The sequence below is a fragment of the Bufo bufo genome, chromosome 3, assembly GCF_905171765.1.
Source record: "Bufo bufo chromosome 3, aBufBuf1.1, whole genome shotgun sequence".
NCBI classification, from domain to species: domain Eukaryota; kingdom Metazoa; phylum Chordata; class Amphibia; order Anura; family Bufonidae; genus Bufo; species Bufo bufo.
Window position 1 is genome coordinate 489,130,902 of NC_053391.1, and position 27,590 is coordinate 489,158,491.

The 27,590-nt window shown below is 42.0% G+C and overlaps 1 protein-coding gene across 2 annotated transcripts in view; it reads left to right on the forward strand.

Moving 5' to 3' along the window:
• UGGT2 (UDP-glucose glycoprotein glucosyltransferase 2) overlaps positions 1–27,590 on the forward strand; it is a 499,843-nt gene that overhangs the window by 401,006 nt on the left and 71,247 nt on the right. For both annotated transcript variants that reach the window (XM_040425306.1, XM_040425307.1), the window contains exon 32: positions 15,197–15,295. In XM_040425306.1, coding sequence (XP_040281240.1) covers positions 15,197–15,295 — 99 coding nt within the window. The remainder of the gene's footprint in view (positions 1–15,196; positions 15,296–27,590) is intronic.

The following is a 27,590-nucleotide window of genomic DNA, read 5'->3' on the forward strand; positions in this document are numbered from 1 at the left end:
GGATGGAAATAAATCTTGTGACATTGCAGAATCTTATCGAAACAATGCCATGGCGAATGTGTGCCGTAATCAGAGCTAAAGGCGGTCCAGCGAAATATTTTTGGTGGCGACTTTTTTTTTGGACGGGCAGTGTACATAACCTGTTGCAGTAATGCACGGGTATAACAATGCAATTTTTGCAATAAATTTCCTTCAACTACACAGTATCTTGCAGTAAACATCCAATATTCTTAACAGATGTGGGAACAAAAAATAATAATAGAAAGCTCCAACGGCGTACTCATTTAAATTTCCCCAAGTTATGGGCTGACTCTATCCTAATTAATAGAATACGAACAAACCAGAGTCATTATAGACATGAATACAAAATACTTTATTGAAGATATTAATTTATGAAAACTATAAAAAAAAATATGAATCTCACCAAAGAGAAATATGCGGCTGCTCCGAGAGGTAATTCGGTACATAAACTGTATTCATCATATGGGTGAATCATATGGTAAATACCCCAATTTACAATGTATGCACAAATTACAAACTTCCATTTTCTGTGATAGTAATTTGGCATATTGATCAATGTATCTAGATAGGAATTGTAGCTAAAATGCCTTCAAATATCAAAAATAAATAGACTATGAAATGGTGCAAGTAGTATGTCCGTTAGTACCCAAATATATAATCAATTGAGCAAACTGCTTATACAGTATATAACCAAAAAACTGAGTTACAAGAGAATATACATATCTTGTACACCGATAATGTGTGAACACCCCGGGACAGCCGCTACAGTAATACAATAAGTTTAGTGCAGTAAAAATAAAATGTGTTTAATAACACGAGTATAAAAATGGAGCATTGTAGTTTGGTGTTATTGTCGTAAAATGCTCTTGCTGCTACCCATTATCTTGCAGTAATATGCAACGCATTTAATAAAACTGGTATGAAACTGGCATTATTGCAGTTTTGCCTTTGCTATAACTACCTGTTATCTTGCACTGAAATACAGTGCTTTTAATAAAGTGAGTGTAATGCACTGAAATCATTTTTAGAAGAACATACAGTAAATACGCAGTTGCTCAGCGTTGGCAAGCTGAATGCCATTGGGGTACTGGCAATAAGTGTCTGAACTGTAGAAACATGAAGTAAAAAAAGGCAGGCTGCCTTTTCATATACAGAGAAAAATTTGTTTCTTTTTCTTGCAGATTTTGTTATGGGCAGCTGTATTAAAAATCAGATTCTTAGTGACCAGCCCCTCACTCTCTATATGCATTCCTGAATCAAAGTTCTTAAAATTTACGCAATTATATCTCTTTAGTGTCCCTATTACACTGCAGTAGTGACCTATGTTTTAAACTAGTTTTTTTGGCAAACCATGCCACAACACATCCACAGCAGAGAACAGCATACTGCTCCCGATTGGCTGATCAGCCTGTTAGCCAATCAGTGAAAGCCTTACCAATTCCCCCCACTGCTGGGCCCCATTTTTATATGATTTGTCCAAAACAAACTGTCAAAAGTTTGGGTTCGTTTGGGAACAATTTTATTGTGACGTTCGTAATAAATCTGGTTAGTTTAGAATCGATTCGCTCATCTCTAATCTATACCAAGTGAAAAATATAAAGGAAATAATATAAGGACAGACTAAGTGGTCTTTTTTGCGATCATTCTTCTGTGTTTCTTGTTGGTTCCTTGCATAAAACCCCCTTCATTGTTGTTATGAATTGTTTCTTTATTTTCCTGTTTGAAGGTAGCCTTTTTGGTCATAACCCTCCCTGTAATATTGTAGGTGTTCTGTAGTGGCCAACCTGAAGTGTTCTACAAGTAACACCTTCTAGGCTTGAAGGCAAGCATATGTGAATGCTCCTTTTCAAATCCTTCCACTTTCCCTCAATTGTTATTTCATTAGCCTACTACTCTTTTCATTATAGAGGTATACTGTATTCATGTTATGTGTGATTGTCCTATCCTTGGACCTTTCTGTGTGTCATTTGGATTAAGAAAGCATTAGTACAAGTGCTCTTAGGCATTTGAGTTTCACTATGATTAATTAGTTTAGCTGAAAGGACTGTTACATTCTGTTGCCTGGAACAGAACTACTAGATTTGTGTCTGTGGCTCAGAGGTTTGTATTTTCTCACATGGTGTTAGTCTCCCCCAATGATGATTACTATGCATTATGGAAAATGCTGAGAATACATAGAAACCATCCATCCCTGCACTCTGCAGGCCGAAGCACTGGTTCCAAATACTATATTGACAAGCTTCTTTTCTAATACAGTAAAGATATTTAAAAGAAAATCAGCAATTTCATTAAATTGAAGCGTTTCTCTTTTGATGTAGAAATCTACAAAATTCCTTTTGGCAATCAATATTTGTTGTATAGCATCTGAAATGCTGAAATAATTAAACTGTATTAAAAGTTTAGCTGCCATTTCAGGTACAGTAAGGCATATCATACTTATAGTTGTAACTCCGGCATATGCTTTCATAATCCTCGGTGTCCTATTATTTCTTCAGTTGACAGTGTCGTAATCTTATTCTGCAGCGGCCATTGTACAGTCTCTGTTTTCACCATGTTCTGTGTGGTGAAGCCCCAGTAGAAAAAGATTAAAGGGGCTGTGCAAGAATGGGGGGGGGGGGGAAGTGGCATACCTGTAAAGGAATGATTATTTGGAATGCTCTGCTGGGCTCCCTCTATGTCAACAATTGGTTTGACATCACCGCCGCCAATCGTTTGCAGCGCCGGAGACAGGATCCCCTTGTGTCATGTGACCATTTGTCATGGCGTAGTAATTGGCCAGTGGCTGCAGGCATTGTCAAATCGGATGTTTCCAGTGAGGGAGCAGATGCCAGTGGACCATCACAGGCTGGGAGGAGGAGCAAGGAGCCAGCATTGAGAAGCAGTTAAGTAAACGCCTGTTCACATTTCATTTTTTCTGAATGTAAAAAAAATAAAAAAAGTACATAAAGGTATGTAATTTTGTGGTTATCTATCCTTTTATTTTTTTAAGTACCGTATTTATCGCCCTATAAGACGCACCAGCCCATAAGACGCACCTAGGTTTTTGGGGAGGAAAATAAGAAAGAAATTTTTTTTAACCAAAAGGTGTGCTGTGGGTTTGGAACTAATGGTGGTCTGTGGATGGCACTATTACTGGGGATCTGTGGATGACTGACACTGTTATGGGGGGGATCTGTGGATGACGGACACTGTTATGGGGGGGATCTGTGGATGACTGACACTGTTATGGGGGGGATCTGTGGATGACTGACACTGTTATGGGGGGATCTGTGGATGACGGACACTGTTATGGGGGGGATCTGTGACGGACACTGTTATGGGGGGATCTGTGGCTTGCACTGTTACAGGGGGATCTGTGGATGGCACTGTTACAGGGGGGGGATCTGTGGATGGCACTGTTATGGGCTGGGGGGATCTGTGGATGGCACTGTTATATATGTGCCATCCACAGACCCCCCCCCCAGGCCATAACCGTGCCATCCACAGCCCCCCCCCCAGCCCATAACAGTGCCATCCACAGACCCCCCCAGCCCATAACAGTGCCATCCACAGACCCCCCCAGCCCATAACAGTGCCATCCACAGATCCCCCCAGCCCATAACAGTGGCATCCACAGACCCCCCCAGCCCATAACAGTGCCATCCACAGATCCCCGCCGCCATCGCCGCTCCAGTATACAAATATAAGATGTCTTATTCAATTAATAGTTATTAAACATGCCCCCCTCACTCCTAATAGTACCTTACATCCTAACCGCTTTAGTACAATGCAGGCAGGTCGGGCGGCCGGTGCGTCCCTCACTGACGTCACTTGCCTGCGCCGCCTGCTTTATTCATAAAGTAGGCGGCGCAGGCACGTGACATCAGGGAGTTACGCTGCCGCCCGCCCGCCTGCCTACCGGCATTCTACTGAAGCTGTTAGGATGTAAGGTACTATTAGGAGTTGGGGGACATGTTTAATAATTCAATTAATTGAATAAGACATCTTATATTAGTGTACCGGAGCGGCGGGGCTATACTACACTGACTGCACCGCCCCGCCGCTATTGCCGGCCCCCAGCTCCTCCTCCCAGTCCCTCCCCGAGTCCCCGCTCGCTCCTACATCGCAGCTTGCGATGTAAAACTGCAAGCATTCGCCCCATAAGACGCAGGGGCATTTCTCCCTCATTTTGGGGGGAGAAAAAGTGCGTCTTATGGGGAGAAAAATACGGTATACGATTTTGTGAAATAAATAAAGATATAAAGTGTATCAAAGGAAGTAGGAAGTTGTTACGGAACCGCTGTTATCGATCAAGACAGATCAGCGGTAGTGTGGAACCACTGTGCCAAGTAACCATTTTGATGCTGGGACAAACAATAAGGACGCTATGCCTCCCTTTTATTCACCCTACGTGTGAATGGACCCTTAATATAGCCGGAACTCAGGTAGGATAAGATCAGACACGACAACTGACGCAGATCAGGCATACAGACTGACAAGGACTGCACAGGAAAACAGAACAGCCAAGGTGTGGGATAGACAGACAGAACATATAGCAGAGCTCATTAGCCCAAAACACATGCAGGTGCATGTGAACAGAAAGAGGTCCTACAAGGCACAGAGAATTAGCTGGCACAGATTAACCCCTGCCCTACTTAATAGAGAGTAGATAAAAACACAATCTTCATGTTCACAGCCACAAGTATCTGCAGCCAGTACGCACAACACTGCAATCAGCCACACGGCATACAATGGGAAACGGTGAACAGATATCATAATAGAAGTATCGGGATATAAAAAAAAAGGATATGTTTAACGGTATTGTCTTACGTTTTTTTCCATCTCCCATTTACTGCAGTGTAAAAAAAAATTTGTTTCTGTACTTTTTTTTTGCAGGATAGAAAAGCATGTTATGGTACACTATTCCGTCCTGCAAAAAATAATAGAAATGTAAACGGTCAAGTCACAAATGGAGTAAAAACTACGGACATGATGAACACCTGGCTTCATGTAGGCACAACTTGCTGTATACATAACTCTTCAAAAAGCTCCCCCTTGTGGCAGCAACAAGCAGTCATAACGGTATCATCTAATTATGTGTGAAAGGAAGCAGAGGATTTGTAGCAAGCTCTGTAACCGTAATAATTATGTCCAATCCCTATTAATGGATATAATAAAAGTGATCAACACATTCATTTAGAATATTTGGATTTATTAAAGAAATAATAGGTTAGCTTTAAATATGAGTTAACTGTGCATGCTGACAATCAAGAGGAAATTGCATAGTCAAATGCAGGCGTTAATTAAAGAACCACTGCAGCTAATAAATTACATCTCATCCTTATTAGTTGTAAATTAGTTATTACTTGTGATAATTAAGAAACATGAGATGTAATGTATTATCTTTGGTGGTTTTGCTGTTTTGTTTTTGTAGGTTTGTTGATTTAATGCTTAATTATAGCTGGCTATTGGATAAGTTATTGGTAAATATAGGTTTAACCAGATAAGTATTAGTTTAGTCTAGAGGCTGGTAGGGCAGTATGGTGGCTCGGTGCTCGGGTTTCCCCCCACATTAGAATATACAGATAGGTTAATTCAGAATTTGTTGTTAATTCAGAACTCCCCCAGTGCGCCTGCGCCGATGACATCACCGAAATAGAAGACGTCATCGGCGCAGGCGCACTGAGGGAGTGCTGAGGAGGCGAGCCTCCTCATCTCAGAGTGCCTGCGCCGAATGAACACAGGCGCGCGATTTTTGAAATGCCGACAGGGCTGGCCGGAGGAGGAGATCGCGGCTGGCCCGGTCAATCAACACGACGAGGGGGGCGGTTTTCTGCAGCTGCTACCAGCAAGTAGCTGCCCTACTTGCTGGTAGAGACCTAATTTACATATTATAAAACTTTGTTTTTAGAAGAAACTGCTGAATCAAAGTAAGCAAGACCATTATATTTTCATATATCGCAATATAAGTAATTTAACTAGCCCAAAAAAAAATAATGACTTTAGTGGAGTGACAGAAGCCCTTTAACCACTTCAGCCCCCAGTGCTTAAACACCCTGAAAGACCAGGCCACTTTTTACACTTCTGACCTACACTACTTTCACCGTTTATTGCTCGGTCATGCAACTTACCACCCAAATGAATTTTACCTCCTTTTCTTCTCACTAATAGAGCTTTCATTTGGTGGTATTTCATTGCTGCTGACATTTTTACTTTTTTTGTTATTAATGGAAATTTAACGATTTTTTTTGCAAAAAAATGACATTTTTCACTTTCAGTTGTAAAATTTTGCAAAAAAAACTAGATCAATATAGAAATTTTGCTCTAAATTTATAGTTCTACATGTCTTTGATAAAAAAAAAATGTTTGGGTAAAAAAAAATGGTTTGGGTAAAAGTTATAGCGTTTACAAACTATGGTACAAAAATGTGAATTTCCGCTTTTTGAAGCAGCTCTGACTTTCTGAGCACCTGTCATGTTTCCTGAGGTTCTACAATGGCCAGACAGTACAAACACCCCACAAATGACCCCATTTCGGAAAGTACACACCCTAAGGTATTCGCTGATGGGCATAGTGAGTTCATAGAACTTTTTATTTTTTGTCACAAGTTAGCGGAAAATGATGATTTATTTTTTTTTTTTTTTTTTTCTTACAAAGTCTCATATTCCACTAACTTGTGACAAAAAATAAAAACTTCTATGAACTCACTATGCCCATCACGAAATACTTTGGGGTCTCTTCTTTCCAAAATGGGGTCACTTGTGGGGTAGTTATACTGCCCTGGCATTCTAGGGGCCCAAATGTGTGGTAAGGAGTTTGAAATCAAATTCTGTAAAAAATGACCTGTGAAATCCGAAAGGTGCTCTTTGGAATATGGGCCCCTTTGCCCACCTAGGCTGCAAAAAAGTGTCACACATCTGGTATCTCCGTACTCAGGAGAAGGTGGGGAATGTGTTTTGGGGTGTCTTTTTACATATACCCATGCTGGGTGAGATAAATATCTTGGTCAAATGCCAACTTTGTATAAAAAAATGGGAAAAGTTGTCCTTTGCCAAGATATTTCTCTCACCCAGCATGGGTATATGTAAAATGACACCCCAAAACACATTCCCCACCTTCTCCTGAGTACGGCGATACCAGATGTGTGACACTTTTTTGCAGCCTAGGTGGGCAAAGGGGCCCATATTCCAAAGAGCACCTTTCGGATTTCACAGGTCATTTTTTACAGAATTTGATTTCAAACTCCTTACCACACATTTGGGCCCCTAGAATGCCAGGGCAGTATAACTACCCCACAAGTGACCCCATTTTGGAAAGAAGACACCCCAAGGTATTCCGTGAGGGGCATGGCAAGTTCCTAGAATTTTTTATTTTTTGTCACAAGTTAGTGGAAAATGATGATTTTTTTTTTTTTTTTTTTTCATACAAAGTCTCATATTCCACTAACTTGTGACAAAAAATAAAAACTTCCATGAACTCACTATGCCCATCAGCGAATACCTTGGGGTCTCTTCTTTCCAAAATGGGGTCACTTGTGGGGTAGTTATACTGCCCTGGCATTCTAGGGGCCCAAATGTGTGGTAAGGAGTTTGAAATCAAATTCTGTAAAAAATGACCTGTGAAATCCGAAAGGTGCTCTTTGGAATATGGGCCCCTTTGCCCACCTAGGCTGCAAAAAAGTGTCACACATCTGGTATTGCCGTACTCAGGAGAAGGTGGGGAATGTGTTTTGGGGTGTCATTTTACATATACCCATGCTGGGTGAGATAAATATCTTGGTCAAATGCCAACTTTGTATAAAAAAATGGGAAAAGTTGTCTTTTGCCAAGATATTTCTCTCACCCAGCATGGGTATATGTAAAATGACACCCCAAAACACATTCCCCAACTTCTCCTGAGTACGACGATACCAGATGTGTGACACTTTTTTTGCAGCCTAGGTGGGCAAAGGGGCCCAAATTCCTTTTAGGAGGGCATTTTTAGACATTTGGATACCAGACTTCTTCTCACGCTTTGGGGCCCCTAGAATGCCAGGGCAGTATAAATACCCCACATGTGACCCCATTTTGGAAATAAGACACCCCAAGGTATTCAATGAGGGGCATGGCGAGTTCATAGAAATTTTTTTTTTTTGGCACAAGTTAGCGAAAATTGATATTTTTAATTTTTTTCTCACAAAGTCTCCCGTTCCGCTAACTTGGGACAAAAATTTCAATCTTTCATGGACTCAATATGCCCCTCACGGAATACCTGGGGGTGTCTTCTTTCCGAAATGGGGTCACATGTGGGGTATTTATACTGCCCTGGCATTCTAGGGGCCCTAAAGCGTGAGAAGAAGTGTGGAATATAAATGTCTAAAAAATTTTACGCATTTGGATTCCGTGAGGGGTATGGTGAGTTCATGTGAGATTTTATTTTTTGACACAAGTTAGTGGAATATGAGACTTTGTAAGAAAAAAAAAAAAATAATTCCGCTAACTTGGGCCAAAAAAATGTCTGAATGGAGCCTTACAGAGGGGTGATCAATGACAGGGGTGGTGATCAATGACAGGGGGGGGTGATCAATGACAGGGGGGTGATCAGGGAGTCTATATGGGGTGATCACCACAGTCATTGATCATGCCCCTGTAAGGCTTCATTCAGACGTCCGGATGCGTTTTGCGGATCGGATCCATCTATCAGTGCATCCGTAAAAATCATGCGGACATCTGAATGGAGCTTTACAGGGGGGTAATCAGGGAGTCTATATGGGGTGATCACCACAGTCATTGATCATGCCCCTGTAAGGCTTCATTCAGACGTCCGGATGCGTTTTGCGGATCGGATCCATCTATCAGTGCATCCGTAAAAATCATGCGGACATCTGAATGGAGCTTTACAGGGGGGTGATCAGGGAGTCTATATGGGGTGATCACCACAGTCATTGATCATGCCCCTGTAAGGCTTCATTCAGACGTCCGGATGCGTTTTGCGGATCGGATCCATCTATCAGTGCATCCGTAAAAATCATGCGGACATCTGAATGGAGCTTTACAGGGGGGTGATCAGGGAGTCTATATGGGGTGATCACCACAGTCATTGATCATGCCCCTGTAAGGCTTCATTCAGACGTCCGGATGCGTTTTGCGGATCGGATCCATCTATCAGTGCATCCGTAAAAATCATGCGGACATCTGAATGGAGCTTTACAGGGGGGTAATCAATGACAGGGGGGTGATCACCACAGTCATTGATCATGCCCCTGTAAGGCTTCATTCAGACGTCCGGATGCGTTTTGCGGATCGGATCCATCTATCAGTGCATCCGTAAAAATCATGCGGACATCTGAATTGAGCTTTACAGGGGGGTGATCAGGGAGTCTATATGGGGTGATCACCACAGTCATTGATCATGCCCCTGTAAGGCTTGATTCAGACGTCCGGATGCGTTTTGCGGATCCGATCCATCTATCAGTGCATCCGTAAAAATCATGCGGACATCTGAATGGAGCTTTACAGGGGGGTAATCAATGACAGGGGGGTGATCACCACAGTCATTGATCATGCCCCTGTAAGGCTTCATTCAGACGTCCGGATGCGTTTTGCGGATCGGATCCATCTATCAGTGCATCCGTAAAAATCATGCGGACATCTGAATGGAGCTTTACAGGGGGGTAATCAATGACAGGGGGGTGATCACCACAGTCATTGATCATGCCCCTGTAAGGCTTCATTCAGACGTCCGGATGCGTTTTGCGGATCGGATCCATCTATCAGTGCATCCGTAAAAATCATGCGGACATCTGAATGGAGCTTTACAGGGGGGTAATCAGTGACAGGGGGGTGATCAGGGAGTCTATATGGGGTGATCACCACAGTCATTGATCATGCCCCTGTAAGGCTTCATTCAGACGTCCGGATGCGTTTTGCGGATCCGATCCATCTATCAGTGCATCCGTAAAAATCATGCGGACATCTGAATGGAGCTTTACAGGGGGGTAATCAATGACAGGGGGGTAATCAATGACAGGGGGGTGATCAGGGAGTCTATATGGGGTGATCACCACAGTCATTGATCACGCCCCTGTAAGGCTTCATTCAGACTTCCGGTTGCGTTTTGCGGATCCGATCCATCTATCAGTGGATCCGTAAAAATCATGCGGACGTCTGAATGGAGCTTTACAGGGGGTTGATCAATGACAGGGGGGTAATCAATGACAGGGGGGTGATCAGGGAGTCTATATGGGGTGATCAGGGGCTAATAAGGGGTTAATAAGTGACGGGGGGGGGGTGTAGTGTAGTGTAGTGGTGCTTGGTGCTACTTTACTGAGCTACCTGTGTCCTCTGGTGGTCGATCCAAACAAAGGGGACCACCAGAGGACCAGGTAGCAGGTATATTAGACGCTGTTATCAAAACAGCGTCTAATATACCTGTTAGGGGTTAAAAAAAACACATCTCCAGCCTGCCAGCGAACGATCGCCGCTGGCAGGCTGGAGATCAACTCTCTTACCTTCCGTTCCTGTGAGCGCGCGCGCCTGTGTGCGCGCGTTCACAGGAAATCTCGGCCATCGCGAGATGACGCATATATGCGTGACTCTGCGCAGGGCTGCCACCTCCGGAACGCGATCCTGCGTTAGGCGGTCCGGAGGTGGTTAAGTTGTACTTTCCAATGCCACCATTTAATATTGCATATGATGTAGTGGGAAGCAGGATTTTTTTTTCCAAATGAGGTGGAATTGGAAAAATAATTCCTCCACAGTTTTACGTTTTTTTTTATTTACGACATTCAATGTGCGATAAAACTGACCAGCGATATCTTATATGTATAGTTTCTCTTGTGTTTTGATACTGATAAAATAATAAAAACCTTGGGAAAAATCTGTTTTATTTTATCATCATCATATTCTGACCCCTATAATTTTTTGTAGTTATTTTTATGGAACTGTGTGGGGCTCATTTTTTGTGGGACGATCTGTACTTTCCGTTGAAACCATTCTGGGGTGTGTATGACTTTTTGATCACTTTTTATTTAAACCGACCGAAAACAGTTATTTTGATGATTTTTTTCCGCTTTGCCATATGGAGAAAATATTTTTATACTATGGGCATTTTCGCACGTGGCGATTTCCATGGTGTATATTTTTTTTACTTTTTGAGTTTTTTTATTTTGAGGAAAGTGGGGTCATTTTATATATATATTTTTTTTTTTCAACACTTCCTGAGAGAAAAACGCTTAAAATCCCTTTATTATTAATTATTAAAATTCCATTCAATAACTATTCAGGCAAGTAGTTGGGTCAACCCGGACCTGGTCAGGGTAAAATATAATGAATGACCTAGACACCTATTGGTTGCCACCCCAAACAGCATAATCCTATAAACCTGAGTCCTGATAGTGGATAAGGACTTAGCTGATAATTGATGTACAAACTATTGCAAAGACCTGGGGGTAGTATGCAATTAGTGTACTGTGAGCTATATTGCTGAGCGGTTATATATTTAAATGCCGCTCCCTGCAAGTCGCTCAGGTGTAGGCTAATACAAATGCCGGAGGGATAAATAAAGTTGCCAGGGTATGCAATTGTAGACCAAATGGCAAGGTACAACTAGCATACAATTGAGGAATAATATCAGCGGCTACAGCATGAACGATCAGCCGCTGTCTATAGTCCTCGACCCTGGACCCAGACCCTTGGGATCAGGGCTTAATATTCTTTTGACAAGCCCAGCCCTAAATATAGGTGTCAAGCTATGCTCGCTATTAGGCTAATAAAATGTATTAACAATAGACCTGTACAGGCCGACAAGGTACCCCACATCCAGATCTGATTGCAAAATTCCCCAACATTCCGGCACACCTCTTTGTGCTCAGGTAAAGATAATTAAAACTTGGCAGCCAGAAAAAAAAAGGTCACAAACGACGCTTACCCACTAGCAACCTTGCAAGATGGAGCAATACAAAGTGAGAGGAAAAAAATAAAATTAAAAAAAGGAACAAAAGAGAAGGTGCCACTCTCCACGCAACCAAAGGAGAAGAATTTGTGGTGGCCCAGTGAACATGTTTATCGGTAAATTGGGTGGAGTAGTGGATCCCCAAAATATCCCAAACAGATACAGTAATAGTGGTAGTAATAAAAAATACTTCGAGAGTGCCAAATGTTTAGATTAGAACCACAATATTAATGTAAATAGAACGTAAGACACATTCTTCTTATTATTATGTATTATTATTGCTCCTGATGAAGGGGATTTTATGCCTTCCCCGAAACGCGTTGAGCCGCATATCCTTGAAATTCAGCGATTGACAAGTTGCTGACCCGTGTGCTGATTGCCATCTCTATCGCACGACTGGAGTACTGACTTCAATCTCCACCACACTACAGGCGATCCCGGACGTTTTGTTTTTTTGGCCCAGGTGTCTTGAGTTTTATCCTGGTGGCAACCCCCCAGCGAAGTGAGTTAACTGAAGTTTCACTTTGGATTTGTTTTTATCCTAGTATTTAATAGAGTATGTGTATTACGTTCTATTTACATTAAAATTGTCAGTCTAATGTGAACATTTGGCACTGTCAAAGTATTTTTTTATTACTACCACTATTACTGTATCTGTTTGGGATATTTCGGAGATCCACCACTCCACCTGATTTACCGATAACCCTGTTCCCTTGGGCCACCACAAGTTATTTTCCTTTAGTTGCGTGGAGAGTGGTGCTTTCTCTTTTTGTTCCTTTTTTTTAATTTTTATTTTTTTCCTCTCACTTTGTATTGTTCCATCTTACAAGCTTGCAAGTTGGTAAGAGTTGTTTGTGAAGTTTTTTTCCTGACTGCCAAGTTTTAATTATCTTTACCTGATCACCAAGTGTATAGCTCCACTTACACTATTTTCAGCTGCCTTCTCCACCACCCTGCAATCCTCTTGCTTCACCTCTTTTACTCTTCAAATTTCCTTTCGCTACCATCACATTTGGCACCTCTGGTTTAACACTACTCCCAGGATTTTATTGACCCAGGTAGCATTTGTTAACCTCCTTTTTTTTTCTTTTTTTACGGCACCTCTTTGTGCGCCAGGTCAAAAGTGCCAATGATGTGAAACTTCACATTATCTACATCATGGCGATTTTTTGGGGTGCAAAAGATTTTCCCTGTTGCATGCTGGTAGGCTTTCTTGAGGCATGATGGTGGATATCCTCGCTGTGAGAACCTCCTGTGGAGATCATCCGGAGTTTCTACGTGCTCTCAGGTACTGACCTTTAGGAATTCCTTTTTTAGGGGCATACGGATGTCCACTATCCCAAGCGAGTAATGTATTGGTAGCCGTTGGTTTTCTGTACATATTGGTTACCAATTTGCGTGATGAATCAATACTCACAGAAATATCCAGAAAGGTCAAACAAGTGTCACTGATCTCGCTGGTGAAAAATAGACCTAGATCATTGATGTTCAATGCTGATACAAACTTGCTGAACATGGTCTGCGTCCCCTTCCAGAGGATAAACACATCATCGATGTACCTCATCCATAATAAAATGTATGAGGTCTATCGTTCCATGGCTTCACTGAAGCCCACTTCTCGTTCCCACCAACCCCCCACCAACCCAGGTAGAGATTTGCGAAAGTGGGGGCACAAGGATAATTTCTTGTTGTTAGCTGAACTTTTAGTATCCTAATCTGTTGCAAACATTATGTCTCTGGTTGCGTTATTTAGGCTGCGGATTGTTCACTGTATACTGTACTTACTCATTTTCCTCCCCTGGAGCGACTAGCGATGTATTTGAGGCGGGCACCAGCGTGTGTTTCTTACACACGCTCACTGCGATTGGAGCGCCCACTTTGCAAGCCCAGCCCATGGGTGTGTGTCTATTTCCATTTAATAAGCCAGGCTTGGCGGACACATTACAGCCGCCACAGTCCCGGTTAGGCTCTATAGATGCACTCACGATATCAGCTGTGTACAGCTACCGTTAGTACAGACCTTGTCCAGTAACTCCTGATGAAATACCGGGTTTATCCCGGTTAATGAAACGCGTCGATCGGTGGGTCTGTACGGGTCTCTTGGTAATACATTTTATTAGCCTAATAGCGAGCATAGCTTGACCTCCGTACACCTATATTTAGGGCTGGGCTTGTCAAAAGAATATTATTATTAAGCCCTGATCCCAAGGGTCTGGGTCCAGGGTCGAGGACTATAGGCAGCGGCTGATCGTTCATGCTTTAGCCGCTGATATTAGTCCTCAATTGTATGCTAGTTGTACCTTGCCATTTGGTCTGCAATTGCATACCCTGGCAACTTTATTTTTCCCTCCGGCATTTGTATTAGCCTACACCTGAGCATTTTAGGCAAATGTCAATTTGGCATTGGTGTTTGGACTTGCGGAGAGCAGCATTTAAATATATAACCGCTCAGCAATATAGCTCTAATTGCATACTACCCCCAGGTCTTTGCAATAGTTTGTACATCAATTATCAGGACTCAGGTTTATAGGATTGTTCTGTTTGGGGTGGCAACCAATAGGTATCTAGGTCATTATATTTTACCCTGATCAGGTCTAGCTTGACCCAACCCTTTTGCCTGAATAGTCATTAAATGGATTTTTAATTAATAACAAAGGCATTTTCTCTCAGGAGCGGACGCCATCTTTAAAGACCCGGCCGTACTAGTACGGCGCTGGTCGGGAAAGGGTTAAACTGATGACGTCTACACTTTAGCAATTATTTTAATGATAATTTGTATTGTCCAAAATGGTATAGTTATTGTATTAAGATAGCAAATATATTTTATGTAAGCAAATCTAATAATCTATATTGCAATCAATGAAAATTTTGTACAGTCTGTTCCAGTCAATGTATGACCAAGCATGTTTATTTGAGGCAATGACATGAGAACAGCAGTGGTATTTTGTCCAACCCCACCACTGTGTATGAGACACTGCACTAGTTTTTCAATTTCTTAGGCTTTACACGGTTTTACTATATTGCATATGAATCCAGTTTCTCTTTCATGGGTTTGCTTGAAATACTGTATGTGCAGTTCTAACAGGCTTTTGCTTTACGAGGAGAGCACTGCCTTTCTTCGGTTTCTGTGGTTGTGACAATGTCTGATTGTTACAAAAACAAAATATGAAAATTCCAGACACCGGTAAAATATTGAACATTTGCTAACTATAACTGTTTAATCCCACTTTTTATACCAGGTAAAATGTATTTATTTTTTGTTTAGTTTTACAGGAGCAATAAATACAGAAATAAAAGAAAAGAAATCAGACATTCTAAATATCTTCTCTGTTGCATCTGGGCATCTATATGAACGCTTTTTAAGGTAAGAATGTAATTTCATTAAAAAAAATCATGTATGCTTTTTCAGCATTCAATCTCTTTATTTTCCTCGATGCGAAGTCCTTAAATGGGTTGTGTCACAAAACATATTCAAAAAATTTTTAAACCAGCACCGGGATCTGAATACTTTTGTAATTGCGTGTAATAAAAAATTCTATAAATTGTATCTGTATAGCGCCACCTGCTGTTTGTTCTTTTCCTTGTTTTTTGTCCATCGCACTGAGCTACAAGCTATGGCAGTTACAGAGCGAGAGCTGCAGCAAAAAGGAAACATCCCTTGAGCTGCCAAGCTAAAGATACTCTAGCAAACCAATTGGAACAATTAATGGCGAGATCTCTGGATCCATGTGAGGAACAGGGTTGGTTCTAGTTTTTTTTGAATTATTGTCATGTATTGTATGATGTAAAAAATGAAAATCGTACATCAATCGTGACCTAACCCCTTTAATGTATGACTACCTTTTAACGAATGACACCTATCCTCTATACACAGAGTAGGGTATAAGTGTCTGATTGGCATAGGTCTGACCACTGGGGCCCCTGCTAATCATGAAAATAGAGCCTCTCCTGTACTCTATCTCCTGCTGTCCCAAAGAGTTAAATAGAGCAGACATGTGCAACTCCTGTGACCACATGGAAGCTTACTGCCTAACAACCTGATGGAGGGTTTCATTCCTGAAATGTTGCCACTCCATGATTTCCACACTAATGCTTATTTTAAATAGATTTTTTTAAAGTTAACCACTTCCCATCTGGGCCATTTGCCCCCTTCCTGACCAGGCCTAATTTTGCAAATCTGACATATCTCACTTTATGTGGTATTAACTTTGGAACGCCTCTACTTATCCAAGTCATTCAGAGATAGTTTTCTCGTGACACATTGTACTTCATGATAGTCATGAATTTGAGTCAATATATTTCACCTTTATTTATAAAAAAATCCAAATTCGCAATTTTCTAAATTTCAATTTCTCTGCTTTTAACCCCTTAAGGACTCAGCCCTATTTCACCTTAGGGACCAGGCCAATTTTTGCAAATCTGACCAGTGTCACTTTAAATGCTGATAACTTTAAAACGCTTTGACTTATCCAGGCCATTCTGAGATAGTTTTTTCGTCACATATTGTACTTCATAACACTGGTAAAATGAAGTCCAAAAAATACAAAATTTACCAAAAATTTGTAACAAATTGCAAATTTCCAAGTTTCAATTTCTCTACTTCTATAATACATAGTAATACCTCCAAAAATAGTTATTACTTTACATTCCCCATATGTCTACTTCATGTTTGGATCATTTTGGGAATGATATTTAATTTTTTGGGGATGTTACAAGGCTTAGAAGTTTAGAAGCAAATCAAAAACCCAATTTTTAGGGACCAGTTCAGGTCTGAAGTCACTTTGCGAGGCTTACATAATAGAAACCACCCAAAAATGACCCCATTCTATAAACTACACCCCTCAAGGTATTCAAAACTGATTTTACAAACTTTGTTAACCCTTTAGGTGTTCCACAAGAATTAATGGAAAATAGAGATACAATTTCAAAATTTCACTTTTTTGGCAGATTTTCCATTTTAATATTTTTTTTCCAGTTGCAAAGCAAGGGTTAACAGCCAAACCAAACTCAATATTTATGGCCCTGATTCTGTAGTTTACAGAAACACCCCATATGTGGTCGTAAACCGCTGTACGGGCACACGGCAGGGCGCAGAAGGAAAGGAATGCCATACGGTTTTTGGAAGGCAGATTTTGCTGGACTGTTTTTTTTGACACCATGTCCCATTTGAAGCCCCCCTGATGCACCCCTAGAGTAGAAACTCCAAAAAAGTGGCCCCATTTTAGAAACTACGGGATAGGGTGGCAGTATTGTTGGTACTAGTTTAGGGTACATATGATTTTTGGTTGCTCTATATTACACTTTTTGTGAGGCAAGATAACAAGAAATAGCTGTTTTGGCACTGTTTTTATTTTTTGTTATTTACAACATTCATCTGACAGGTTAGATCATGTGATATTTTTATAGACCAGGTTCTCACGGATGCGGCGATACCTAATATGTATACTTTTTTTTATTTATGTAAGTTTTACACAATGATTTCTTTTTTGAAGCAATAAAAAACATGTTTTAGTGTTTCCATAGTCTGAGAGCCATAACCTTCTTCCAGTTCTGTGAGATTCCTGGGCCGTCTTGCATACACTACTCTTTTGAGGTCTATCCACTGATTTTCAATGTTCCGATTAGGGGACTGTGAGACCCATGGTAAAAAAAACTTTAGCTTGCTCCTTTTGAGGTAGTATATTGTGGATTTTGAGGTTTGTTTAGGATGATTATCCATTTGTAAAAGCCATCCTCTTGTCAACTTCAGCTTTTTTACAGTTGGTATTATGTTTGCTTCCAGAATTTGCTGGAATTTCATTGAATCCATTCTTCTCACTACCCATGAAATGTTTCCCATGCATTGGCTGCAATGCAACCCCAAAGCATGATTGATCCACTCCCATGCTTAATGGTTGGAAAGGTGTACTTTTCATGAAATTATCTGCCTTTTTTTCTCCAAACATACCTTTTTGTTCATTGTGACCAAAGAGTTCTATTTTAACCCCACTGGTACACAGATCCTGTTTCCAGAATGCATGAGGCTTGTTTAGATGTTCTTCTGCAAACTTCTGATGCTGAATTTTGTGGTGAGGAGCGGTTTGCTTGTGATGACTCTTCCATGAAGACCATAGTTGTGCAGGTGTCGCTGAACAGTAGAACAATGTAATACAACTACAGAGTCTGCTAAATCTTCCTGAAAGTATTTTGCAGTCAAGCGGGGGTTCTGATTTGCCTTTCTAGCAATCCTACAAGCAGCTGTCTGAAAGATTTCTTGGTCTTCCAGACCTTCTCTTGACCTCAACTGCTCCTGTTATCTGCCATTTTTTTTTTATTACATTTTGAATTAAGGAAATGGCAAACTGAAAATGCTTTGCCATCTTCTTACAGTCTTATCCTGCTTTGTGGGCCTCAATCATTCTTCATTTTCAGAGTGTTAGGCAGCTGCTTAGAGGAACCAATGGCTGTTTTTTTTTTTTTTTTTGGGGGGGGGGGGACATGGTTAGAGGAGTCTGGGTATACATAAAGCTTTAAAATTTGCATCACCAGACCTAATGATCATCCTAATCATCCTAATGATGATTGTGAACAAGCCTTAACCCTAACAGGCTATTTAAGGTCTGAGATCTCGGTCAAAGTTATCTGACCGCTCAAATCTCCTTAGGTTCCCATACTTTTGCAAGCTAATCCTTAGCCTTTTTTTTTTTCACTCCAAAATTGTACAAAACCAAAATAATACACTGATAATGCTTAAAATTTTTAAAAGTGTGTTTCATCTTTAATTTTATGCCATTTGAAGATCATTTCATCTTCAGCTTGCTTAACTGTTCATCGTAACAGTAATTTTAACCAGGGTTTCACAAATCTTTGCATGCCACTGTATGTACTGATTTTGTTGCTATATTATCTGATATACTGTACACAATATGTGTTGGGGTCTTTTTCAGTAAAAATGTTTTCTGTTCTATAACAATGTTCTATAACTTTAATTAGCTGTTGCCTGAACTGTTTTTCATCCAACAGCTATGCCTCCTGATACCTCTATTGACATGCTCAGCCAAAGGTGTTTGTTACTTCGGTAGAGAGAAAGAAATATGCCGCTGCCCAGCCCCATCATCCGAGCATATTGCTTGTGGGAACAAAGTATCAGGCATGTTGAAATCCTACATGTCGATCCCTTTTTTTTTTCTCCCTCACATGTGCCATCAGAGGAGATTGACGACACCCATACACTCATGATATAGTCATCTGAAATCATTGCGTTCAGAGTAGGGTTGTTGTGATACCAAATTTTTGATTCGATTTCGATACCATAAAAAAGTATGCGATACTCGATACCATGCAAAAAAAATAAAACGCCAAAAAAGCAGCGTGCATTCCGCGTTTTATGAAACGTCCGACCCATAATCGAACAGTCCAATCCTATTTTTTGGGGAGACAAGGTGACTAAAAAATGGCGAATCACGCTGTTTTTATTTTTATTTTATCTGTTACGGTGTTCACCGCATAGGAGATATTATTTTTTTTATATTTTAAGAGTTCACACTTTTTTGGGCGTGGCAATATGTTATATGTTTATTTATTGTTTATTTTATATGTAAAATTGGGAAAGGGGGTGAATTAAACTTAATACTCTGTTTTATTTTATTTTATTTAATAACTATTAGCTCCCTTAGGGGCTAGAACCTGGGATCTTTTCATCCCTTGTCCTATTCACCCTGATAGAGGTCTATTAAGGTGAATAGGACTTCACACTCGCCCTGCTGCCCTGTGCATAGTACACACAGCAGCAGGGCGATTACCTTGGCAGCCAGGGCTTCAGTATCATCCTGGCTGCCATGGTAACCGATCAGAGCCCCATGATTATAATGCTGGTGCTCCGATCAGAAGCTGCCACTGCACTACCAATGAGGAGGAGGGTAGGGGACCCTGTGGCCACTGCCACCAATGACTTTAATACTGTGGGGGGTTGAGGGGGCGCACTGCTCCACCAATAATGATAATTAACCTTTTAATACAAATACAGGAAGCGGGTGCCGGCGCCAGAATCACATGCAGCACCTGAGTGTTTAACCGCCCGCGGATCGCAGCGCCCTATCATAGAGGTCGGGTTCCGGCTATGCGATTCTGCAGCTGGCACCTGCATCCTGTATTTGTATTAATGGTTTAGTTATCATCATTGGTGACGCAGTAGCCACAGCCCCTCCCCTCCTCTGCTCCTCTCTTCTCATTGGTGGCAGCGGCACAGGCGGGAGGGAGAGAGAGAGACTCCTTCTCCCCTGTGCTACTGAGGAAGAACATGGAGTGCGGGGAGAGCAGTGCGCGGCATGTGCTGTATCGGTAAATGTCAAATCCCGGTATCGAATCGATACCAGTATAAAAGTATCAATTGGGTATCGATAATTCGATACCCGCAACAACCCTAGTTCAGAGGACGTCCCTTTAATGTGTACAGACACCTTTATTCAAAGAAACATATGTGAGTTAAGAATCCTCTCTGCACTTTGTAGAGAAGGGTCACTTGGGGGAAGAAAACTGTGTTGGTCTGGAATCACATATGCGGTTTTTGCTGCATTTCTTTGATCCAAAAACAGGCACGGAATTATAAAGAAGGAAAAGTATACTGATAAGACTTAGGCTCCATTCACACGTCCGTGGTGTGTTGCGGACCTGCAAATTGCGGATCCGCAACACACTCGCCCGGCACCCCTATAGAAATGCTTATTCTTGTCCGCAAGCTGCGGACAAGAATAGGACATGTTCTATCTTTTGCGGAGCTGCGGACTGTGTGCTGTCCGCATCCATTCCGTCCCCATAGAAAATGAATGGGTCCGCACCCGTTCCGCAAAATTGCGGTTATGTATTTTCTCTTTTGAATCAATTGTTTTATTTGACAAAATAAAACTGCCACAAAAACGTAATGTGTGATTTCAGGCTTAAGGCCCCTTTCACATGGGCGAGAATTCTGCGCGGGTGCAATGCGTGAGGTGAACGCATTGCAACCGCATTGAATCCGGACCCATTCATGTCATTGGGGCTGTTCAGATTAGCGGTGATTTTCACGCATCACTTGTGTGTTGCGTGAAAATCGCAGCATGTTCTATATTCTGCGTTTTTCACGCAACGCAGGCCCCATAGAAATGGATGGGGACGCGTGAAAATCGCAACCATCCGCAAGCAAGTGCGGATGCAATGCGTATTTCACGCATGGTTGCTAAAGAGACTAGGGTTGAGTTACCCGGGATCCCATTTACTTTATTATTTTCCATTATAACATGGTTATAATGGAAAATAAAAGCATTCTTTAATTCAGGATGCTAAGTAAAAGGTCTTCTTTCTTCTTCTTCTTGCAGGACCTGGCTGGAAGAGGACCTTCGGTGATGTCATCACAGGTCCTGCTGAATGAAGATAGAAGAACCTTCTTTCTTCATTCCGTAGGACCTGCGCTGACGTCATGGCGCTCACCACATGGTGAGTGCGATGACGTCACTGAAGGTCCTTTTTCAGCCAGGTCCTGAAAGAAGAAAGACGACGAGCCCGGACGACAAGCAAGAAGAAAGACGACGAGCCTGTATCTTATTCTTAAAGCATTGGCTTGGGGCTTGGGCAGCCACCTTGGCATTGGCCCACCGGGAAATTTCCCTGTAGGGTCTATGGCCCATCCGTCTTTGTTCATTAGGGCTTCCATCCTGAGAACACAGGATAGCTAACTGGACAACCATGTGATTTCACCAAAATAGACACTAAAAAAGTAAATAAATAATGTACCTTCAAAACCCCTTCAAGGGACAACCAGTTTGGACCAAATGCCGAAGCCCCATTTTTCAAATCTGACATGTCACTTTTTGTGGTAATAACTTTTACTTATCCAAGCCATTCTGAGATTGTTTTCTCGTGACACTTCGTACTTCATATTAGTGGGGAATTTGAGTTATGCATCCAAAAATCTAAAATTTACAGAAATTTTGAAAACATTTGCTATTTTAAAAATTAGAATTTCTTTGCTTTTAACCGCCTCAGGACCGCCGTACGCAGGATTGCGTCCTGGCGGCGGCCCTGCTATTCTGGGTGGACGCATATACGCGTCCTCTCGCGAGAGGCGAGATTTCCTGTGTGCGCGCGCTTTCACCGGATTGGAAGGTAAGCGAGTGGATCTCCAGCCTGCCAGCGGCGATCGTTTGCTGGCAGGCTGGAGATGCGATTTTTTTTTAACCCCTAACAGGTATATTAGACGCTGTTTTGATAACAGCGTCTAATATACCTGCTACCTGGTCCTCTGGTGGTCCCCTTTGCTTGGATCGACCACCAGAGGACACAGGCAGCTCAGTAATAAGTAGCACCAAGCACCACTACACTACACACCCCCCCCTGTCACTTATTAACCCCTGATCACCCCATATAGACTCCCTGATCACCCCCCTGTCATTGATCACCCCCCTGTCATTGATCACCCCCCTGTCATTGATCACCCCCCTGTCATTGATCACCCCCTTGTAAGGCTCCATTCAGACGTCCGTATGTTTTTTACGGATCCACTGATACATGGATCGGATCCGCAAAACACATACGGACATCTGAATGGAGCCTTACAAGGGGGTGATCAATGACAGGGGGGTGATCAATGACAGGGGGGTGATCAATGACAGGGGGGTGATCACCCCCCTGTAAGGCTCCATTCAGACGTCCGTATGTTTTTTACGGATCCACGGATACATGAATCGGATCCGCAAAACACATACGGACATCTGAATGGAGCCTTACAGGGGGGTGATCAATGACAGGGGGTGATCACCCCATATAGACTCCCTGATCACCCCCCTGTCATTGATCACCCCCCTGTAAGGCTCCATTCAGACGTCCGTATGTTTTTTTCGGATCCACGGATACATGGATCGGATCCGCAAAACACATACAGACGTCTGACTGGAGCCTTACAGGGGGGTGATCACCCCATATAGACTCCCTGATCACCCCCCTGTCATTGATCACCCCCCTGTAAAGCTCCATTCAGACGTCCGTATGTTTTTTACGGATCCACGGATACATGGATCGGATCCTCAAAACACATACGGACATCTGAATGGAGCCTTACAGGGGGGTGATCAATGACAGGGGGGTGATCACCCCATATAGAGTCCCTGATCACCCCCCTGTCATTGATCACCCCCCTGTAATGCTCCATTCAGATGTCCGTATGTTTTTTACAGATCCACGGATACACTCCCTGATCACCCCCCTGTCATTGATCACCCCCCTGTAAGGCTTCATTCAGACATTTTTTTTGGCCCAAGTTAGCGGAATTTTTTTTTTTTTCTTACAAAGTCTCATATTCCACTAACTTGTGTCAAAAAATAAAATCTCACATGAACTCACCATACTCCTCACGGAATCCAAATGCGTAAAATTTTTTAGACATTTATATCCCAGACTTCTTCTCACACTTTAGGGCCCCTAAAATGCCAGGGCAGTATAAATACCCCACATGTGAAACCATTTCGGAAAGTAGACACCCCAAGGTATTCGCTGAGGGGCATATTGAGTCCATGAAAGATTGAAATTTTTGTCCCAAGTTAGCGGAAAGGGAGACTTTGTGAGAAAAAACAAAGAAAAAATCAATTTCCGCTAACTTGTGGCAAAAAAAAAAATTCTATGAACTCGCCATGCCCCTCATTGAATACCTTGGGGTGTCTTCTTTCCAAAATGGGGTCACATGTGGGGTATTTATACTGCCCTGGCATTTTAGGGGCCCTAAAGCGTGAGAAGAAGTCTGGGATCCAAATGTATAAAAATGCCCTCCTAAAAGGAATGTGGGCCCCTTTGCGCATCTAGGCTGCAAAAAAGTGTCACACATCTAGTATCGCCGTACTCAGGAGAAGTTGAGGAATGTGTTTTGGGGTGTCATTTTACATATACCCATGCTGGGTGAGATAAATATCTTGGTCAAATGCCAACTTTGTATAAAAAATGGGAAAAGTTGTCTTTTGCCGAGATATTTCTCTCACCCAGCATGAGTATATGTAAAAAGACACCCCAAAACACATTGCCCAACTTCTCCTGAATATGGCGATACCACATGTGTGACACTTTTTTGCAGCCTAGGTGGGCAAAGGAGCCCACATTCCAAAGAGCACCTTTAGGATTTCACAGGTCATTTACCTACTTACCACACATTAGGGCCCCTGGAAAATGCCAGGGCAGTATAACTACCCCACAAGTGACCCCATTTTGGAAAGAAGACACCCCAAGGTATTCCGTGAGGGGCTTGGCGAGTTCCTAGAATTTTATATTTTTTGTCACAAGTTAGCGGAAAATGTTTTTTTTTTTTTTTTTTTTTTCCTTACAAAGTCTCATATTCCACTAACTTGTGACAAAAAATAAAAACTTCCATGATCTCATTATGCCCATCAAGAAATACTTTGGGGTGTCTTCTTTCCAAAATGGGGTCACTTGTGGGGTAGTTATACTGCCCTGGCATTTTAGGGGCCCAAATGCATGCGAAGTAGTTTGAAATCAAAATCTGTAAAAAATGGCCGGTGAAATCCGAAAGGTGCTCTTTGGAATGTGGGCCACTTTGCCCATCTAGGCTGCAAAAAAGTGTCACACATCTGGTATTGCCGTACTCAGGAGAAGTTGGGGAATGTGTTTTGGGGTGTCATTTTACATATACCCATGCTGGGTGAGAGAAATATCTTGGCAAAAGACAACTTTTCCCATTTTTTTATACAAAGTTGGCAATTGTAAAAATTTTCTAATAAAACTACATTTCTATATAAATTTTTCTCTAAATTTATTGTTCTACATGTCTTTGATAAAAAAAATGCAATAAGTGTATATTTATTGGTTTGCGCAAAAGTTATAGCGTTTCCTGAGGTTCTACAATGCCCAGACAGTAGAAACACCCCACAAATGACCCCATTTCAGAAAGTAGACACCCTAAGGTATTTGCTGATGGGCATAGTGAGTTCATAGAAGTTTTTATTTTTTGTCACAAGTTAGCGGAAAATGATGATTTTTTTTTTTCTTACAAAGTCTCATATTCCTCTAACTTGTGACAAAAAATAAAAACTTCCATGAACTCACTATGCCCATCACGAAATACCTTGGGGTGTCTTCTTTCCAAAATGGGGTCACTTGTGGGGTATTTATACTGCCCAGGCATTTTAGGGGACCTAAAGCGTGAGAAGAAGTCTGGAATCCAAATGCCTAAAAAATGCCCTGTGAAATCCTAAAGGTGCTCTTTAGAATTTGGGCCCCTTTGCGCACCTAGGCTGCAAAAAAGTGTCACACATGTGGTATCGCCATACTCAGAAGAAGTAGGGCAATGTGTTTTGGGGTGTACTTTTACATATACCCATGCTGGGTGAGGGAAATATCTCTCTAAAAGTCAGCTTTTCCCATTTTTTTTATACAAAGTTGTCATTTTAGAGAGAGATTTCTCTCACCCAGCATGGGTATATATAAAAAGACACCCCAAAACACATTGCCCAACTTCTCCTGAGTACGGCGATACCACGTGTGACACTTTTTTGCAGCCTAGGTGCGCAAAGGGGCCCAAATTCCAATGAGAATCTTTACGATTTCACAGGGCATTTTTTATGCATTTGGATTCCAAACTACTTCTCATGCTTTAGGTCCCCTTAAGTGCCAGGGCAGTATAAATACCCCACAAGTGACCCCATTTTGGAAAGAAGACACTCCAAGGTATTCCGTGAGGGGCATGGCGAGTTCCTAGAATTTTTTATTTTTTTTGCAAGTTAGCGGAAAATGATTTTTATTATTTATTTATTTTTCTCTTACAAAGTCTCATATTCCACTAACTTGTGACAAAAAATAAAATTTTACATGATCTTGCCATGCCCCTCACGAAATACCTTGGGGTGTCTTCTTTCCAAAATGGGGTCACATGTGGGGTATTTATACTGCCCTGGCATTTTAGGGGCCCTAAAGCGTGAGAAGAAGTCTGGAATATAAATGTCTAAAAAATTTTACGCATTTGGATTCCGTGAGGGGTATGGTGAGTTCATGTGAGATTTAATTTTTTGTCACAAGTTAGTGGAATATGAGACTTTCTAAGAAAAAACAAAACCCAAAAAAAAATCTATTTCCGCTAACTTGTGACAAAAAAAAGTGATCTTTATAGCGCCGCAGCGATTTTACGGTGTTTTTGCAGTGATCAGAAAAAAAATAATTTTGTCACTGCGGTGGGGCGGACTGAATGCAAGTGTGCGCACAAGATCAGGCCTGATCGGGTGAACACTGCGTTTTTTGTAGAGCCTATAGAACATGTCCTATTCTTGTCCGCAATTGCGGACAAGAAAAGGCATTTTCTATATAGTTCTGGCAATGTGCAGATCCGCAAAATGCGGAAAGCACTTTGCCGGTGTCCGTGTTTTGCGGATCCGCGGTGTCCGTGGATCCGCAAAACACATACGGACGTCTAAATGGAGCCTTACAGGGGAGTGATCACCCCATATAGACTCCCTGATCACCCCCCTGTCATTGATCACCCCCCTGTAAGGCTCCATTCAGACGTCCGTATGTGTTTTGCAGATCCGATCCGTGGATCCGCAAAACACATACGGACGTCTGAATGGAGCCTGACAGGGGGGTGATCAGGGAGTCTAATATAGGGTGATCAGGGGTTAATAAGGGGTTAATAAGTGACGGGGGGGGTGTAGTGTAGTGGTGTTTGGTGCTACTTTACAGAGCTGCCTGTGTCCTCTGGTGGTCGATCCAAGCAAAAGGGACCACCAGAGGATCAGGTAGCAGGTATATTAGACGCTGTTAACAAAACAGCGTCTAATATAACTTTCAGGGGTTAAAAAAATCGCATCTACAGCCTGCCAGCAAATGATCGCCGCTGGCAGGCTGTAGGTCAGCTAGTTTACCTGCCGTTCCTGTGAACGCGCGCTCCTGTGTGCGCGCGTTCACCGGAAATCTCGCGTCTCGCGAGATGACGCGCCGGCGCGTCAAGGAGGAATGAATCGACCGCCTCCGGAACGCAATCCTGCGTTAGGCGGTCCGGAGGCGGTTAATATACATCATTGAGGAAGGTCTTTTCCTGACACTTACCTATATCCTGGACTTGTTGGAGTTTGCTGTCTTCGCCTATCTTTTTGAAATATAGGTTGGCTTGATGAAAATTTTATATATCGGCTTTGATGCTTGGCATCGGAACTTGTACATTTCACTTATCTACATCCATGAATAACTATTGTTTTGAAATAACATTTAGGCTAGGTCTACACGACGACATTTGTCGCGCGACAGATAGGGCACAACTACACTGCAACATTTGTCGCACGACATTTTGTTGCACCAATGTCGCGCGACAATTTTTATAATGGCAGTCTATGGTGTCGCACTGCAACATGCGACATCCTGCGACTGCGAAGCGACAGTCGCAGAAAAATCCATCTCGAATGGATTTTCTGCGACTGTTGCGTCGCAGTCGCAGCATGTCGCATGTTGCAGTGCGACACCATAGACTGCCATTATAAAAATTGTCGCGCGACATTGGTGGAACAAAATGTCGTTGTGTAGACCTAGCCTTACTCTTCTCAGAAATCCAATGAACATAAACTTACTTCAATGTTTTTGTACCTTCTACAATACCTTCTAAATGATAAATACATGGTATAACATATATATAAATCGATACATTGTTACACATAGATAAC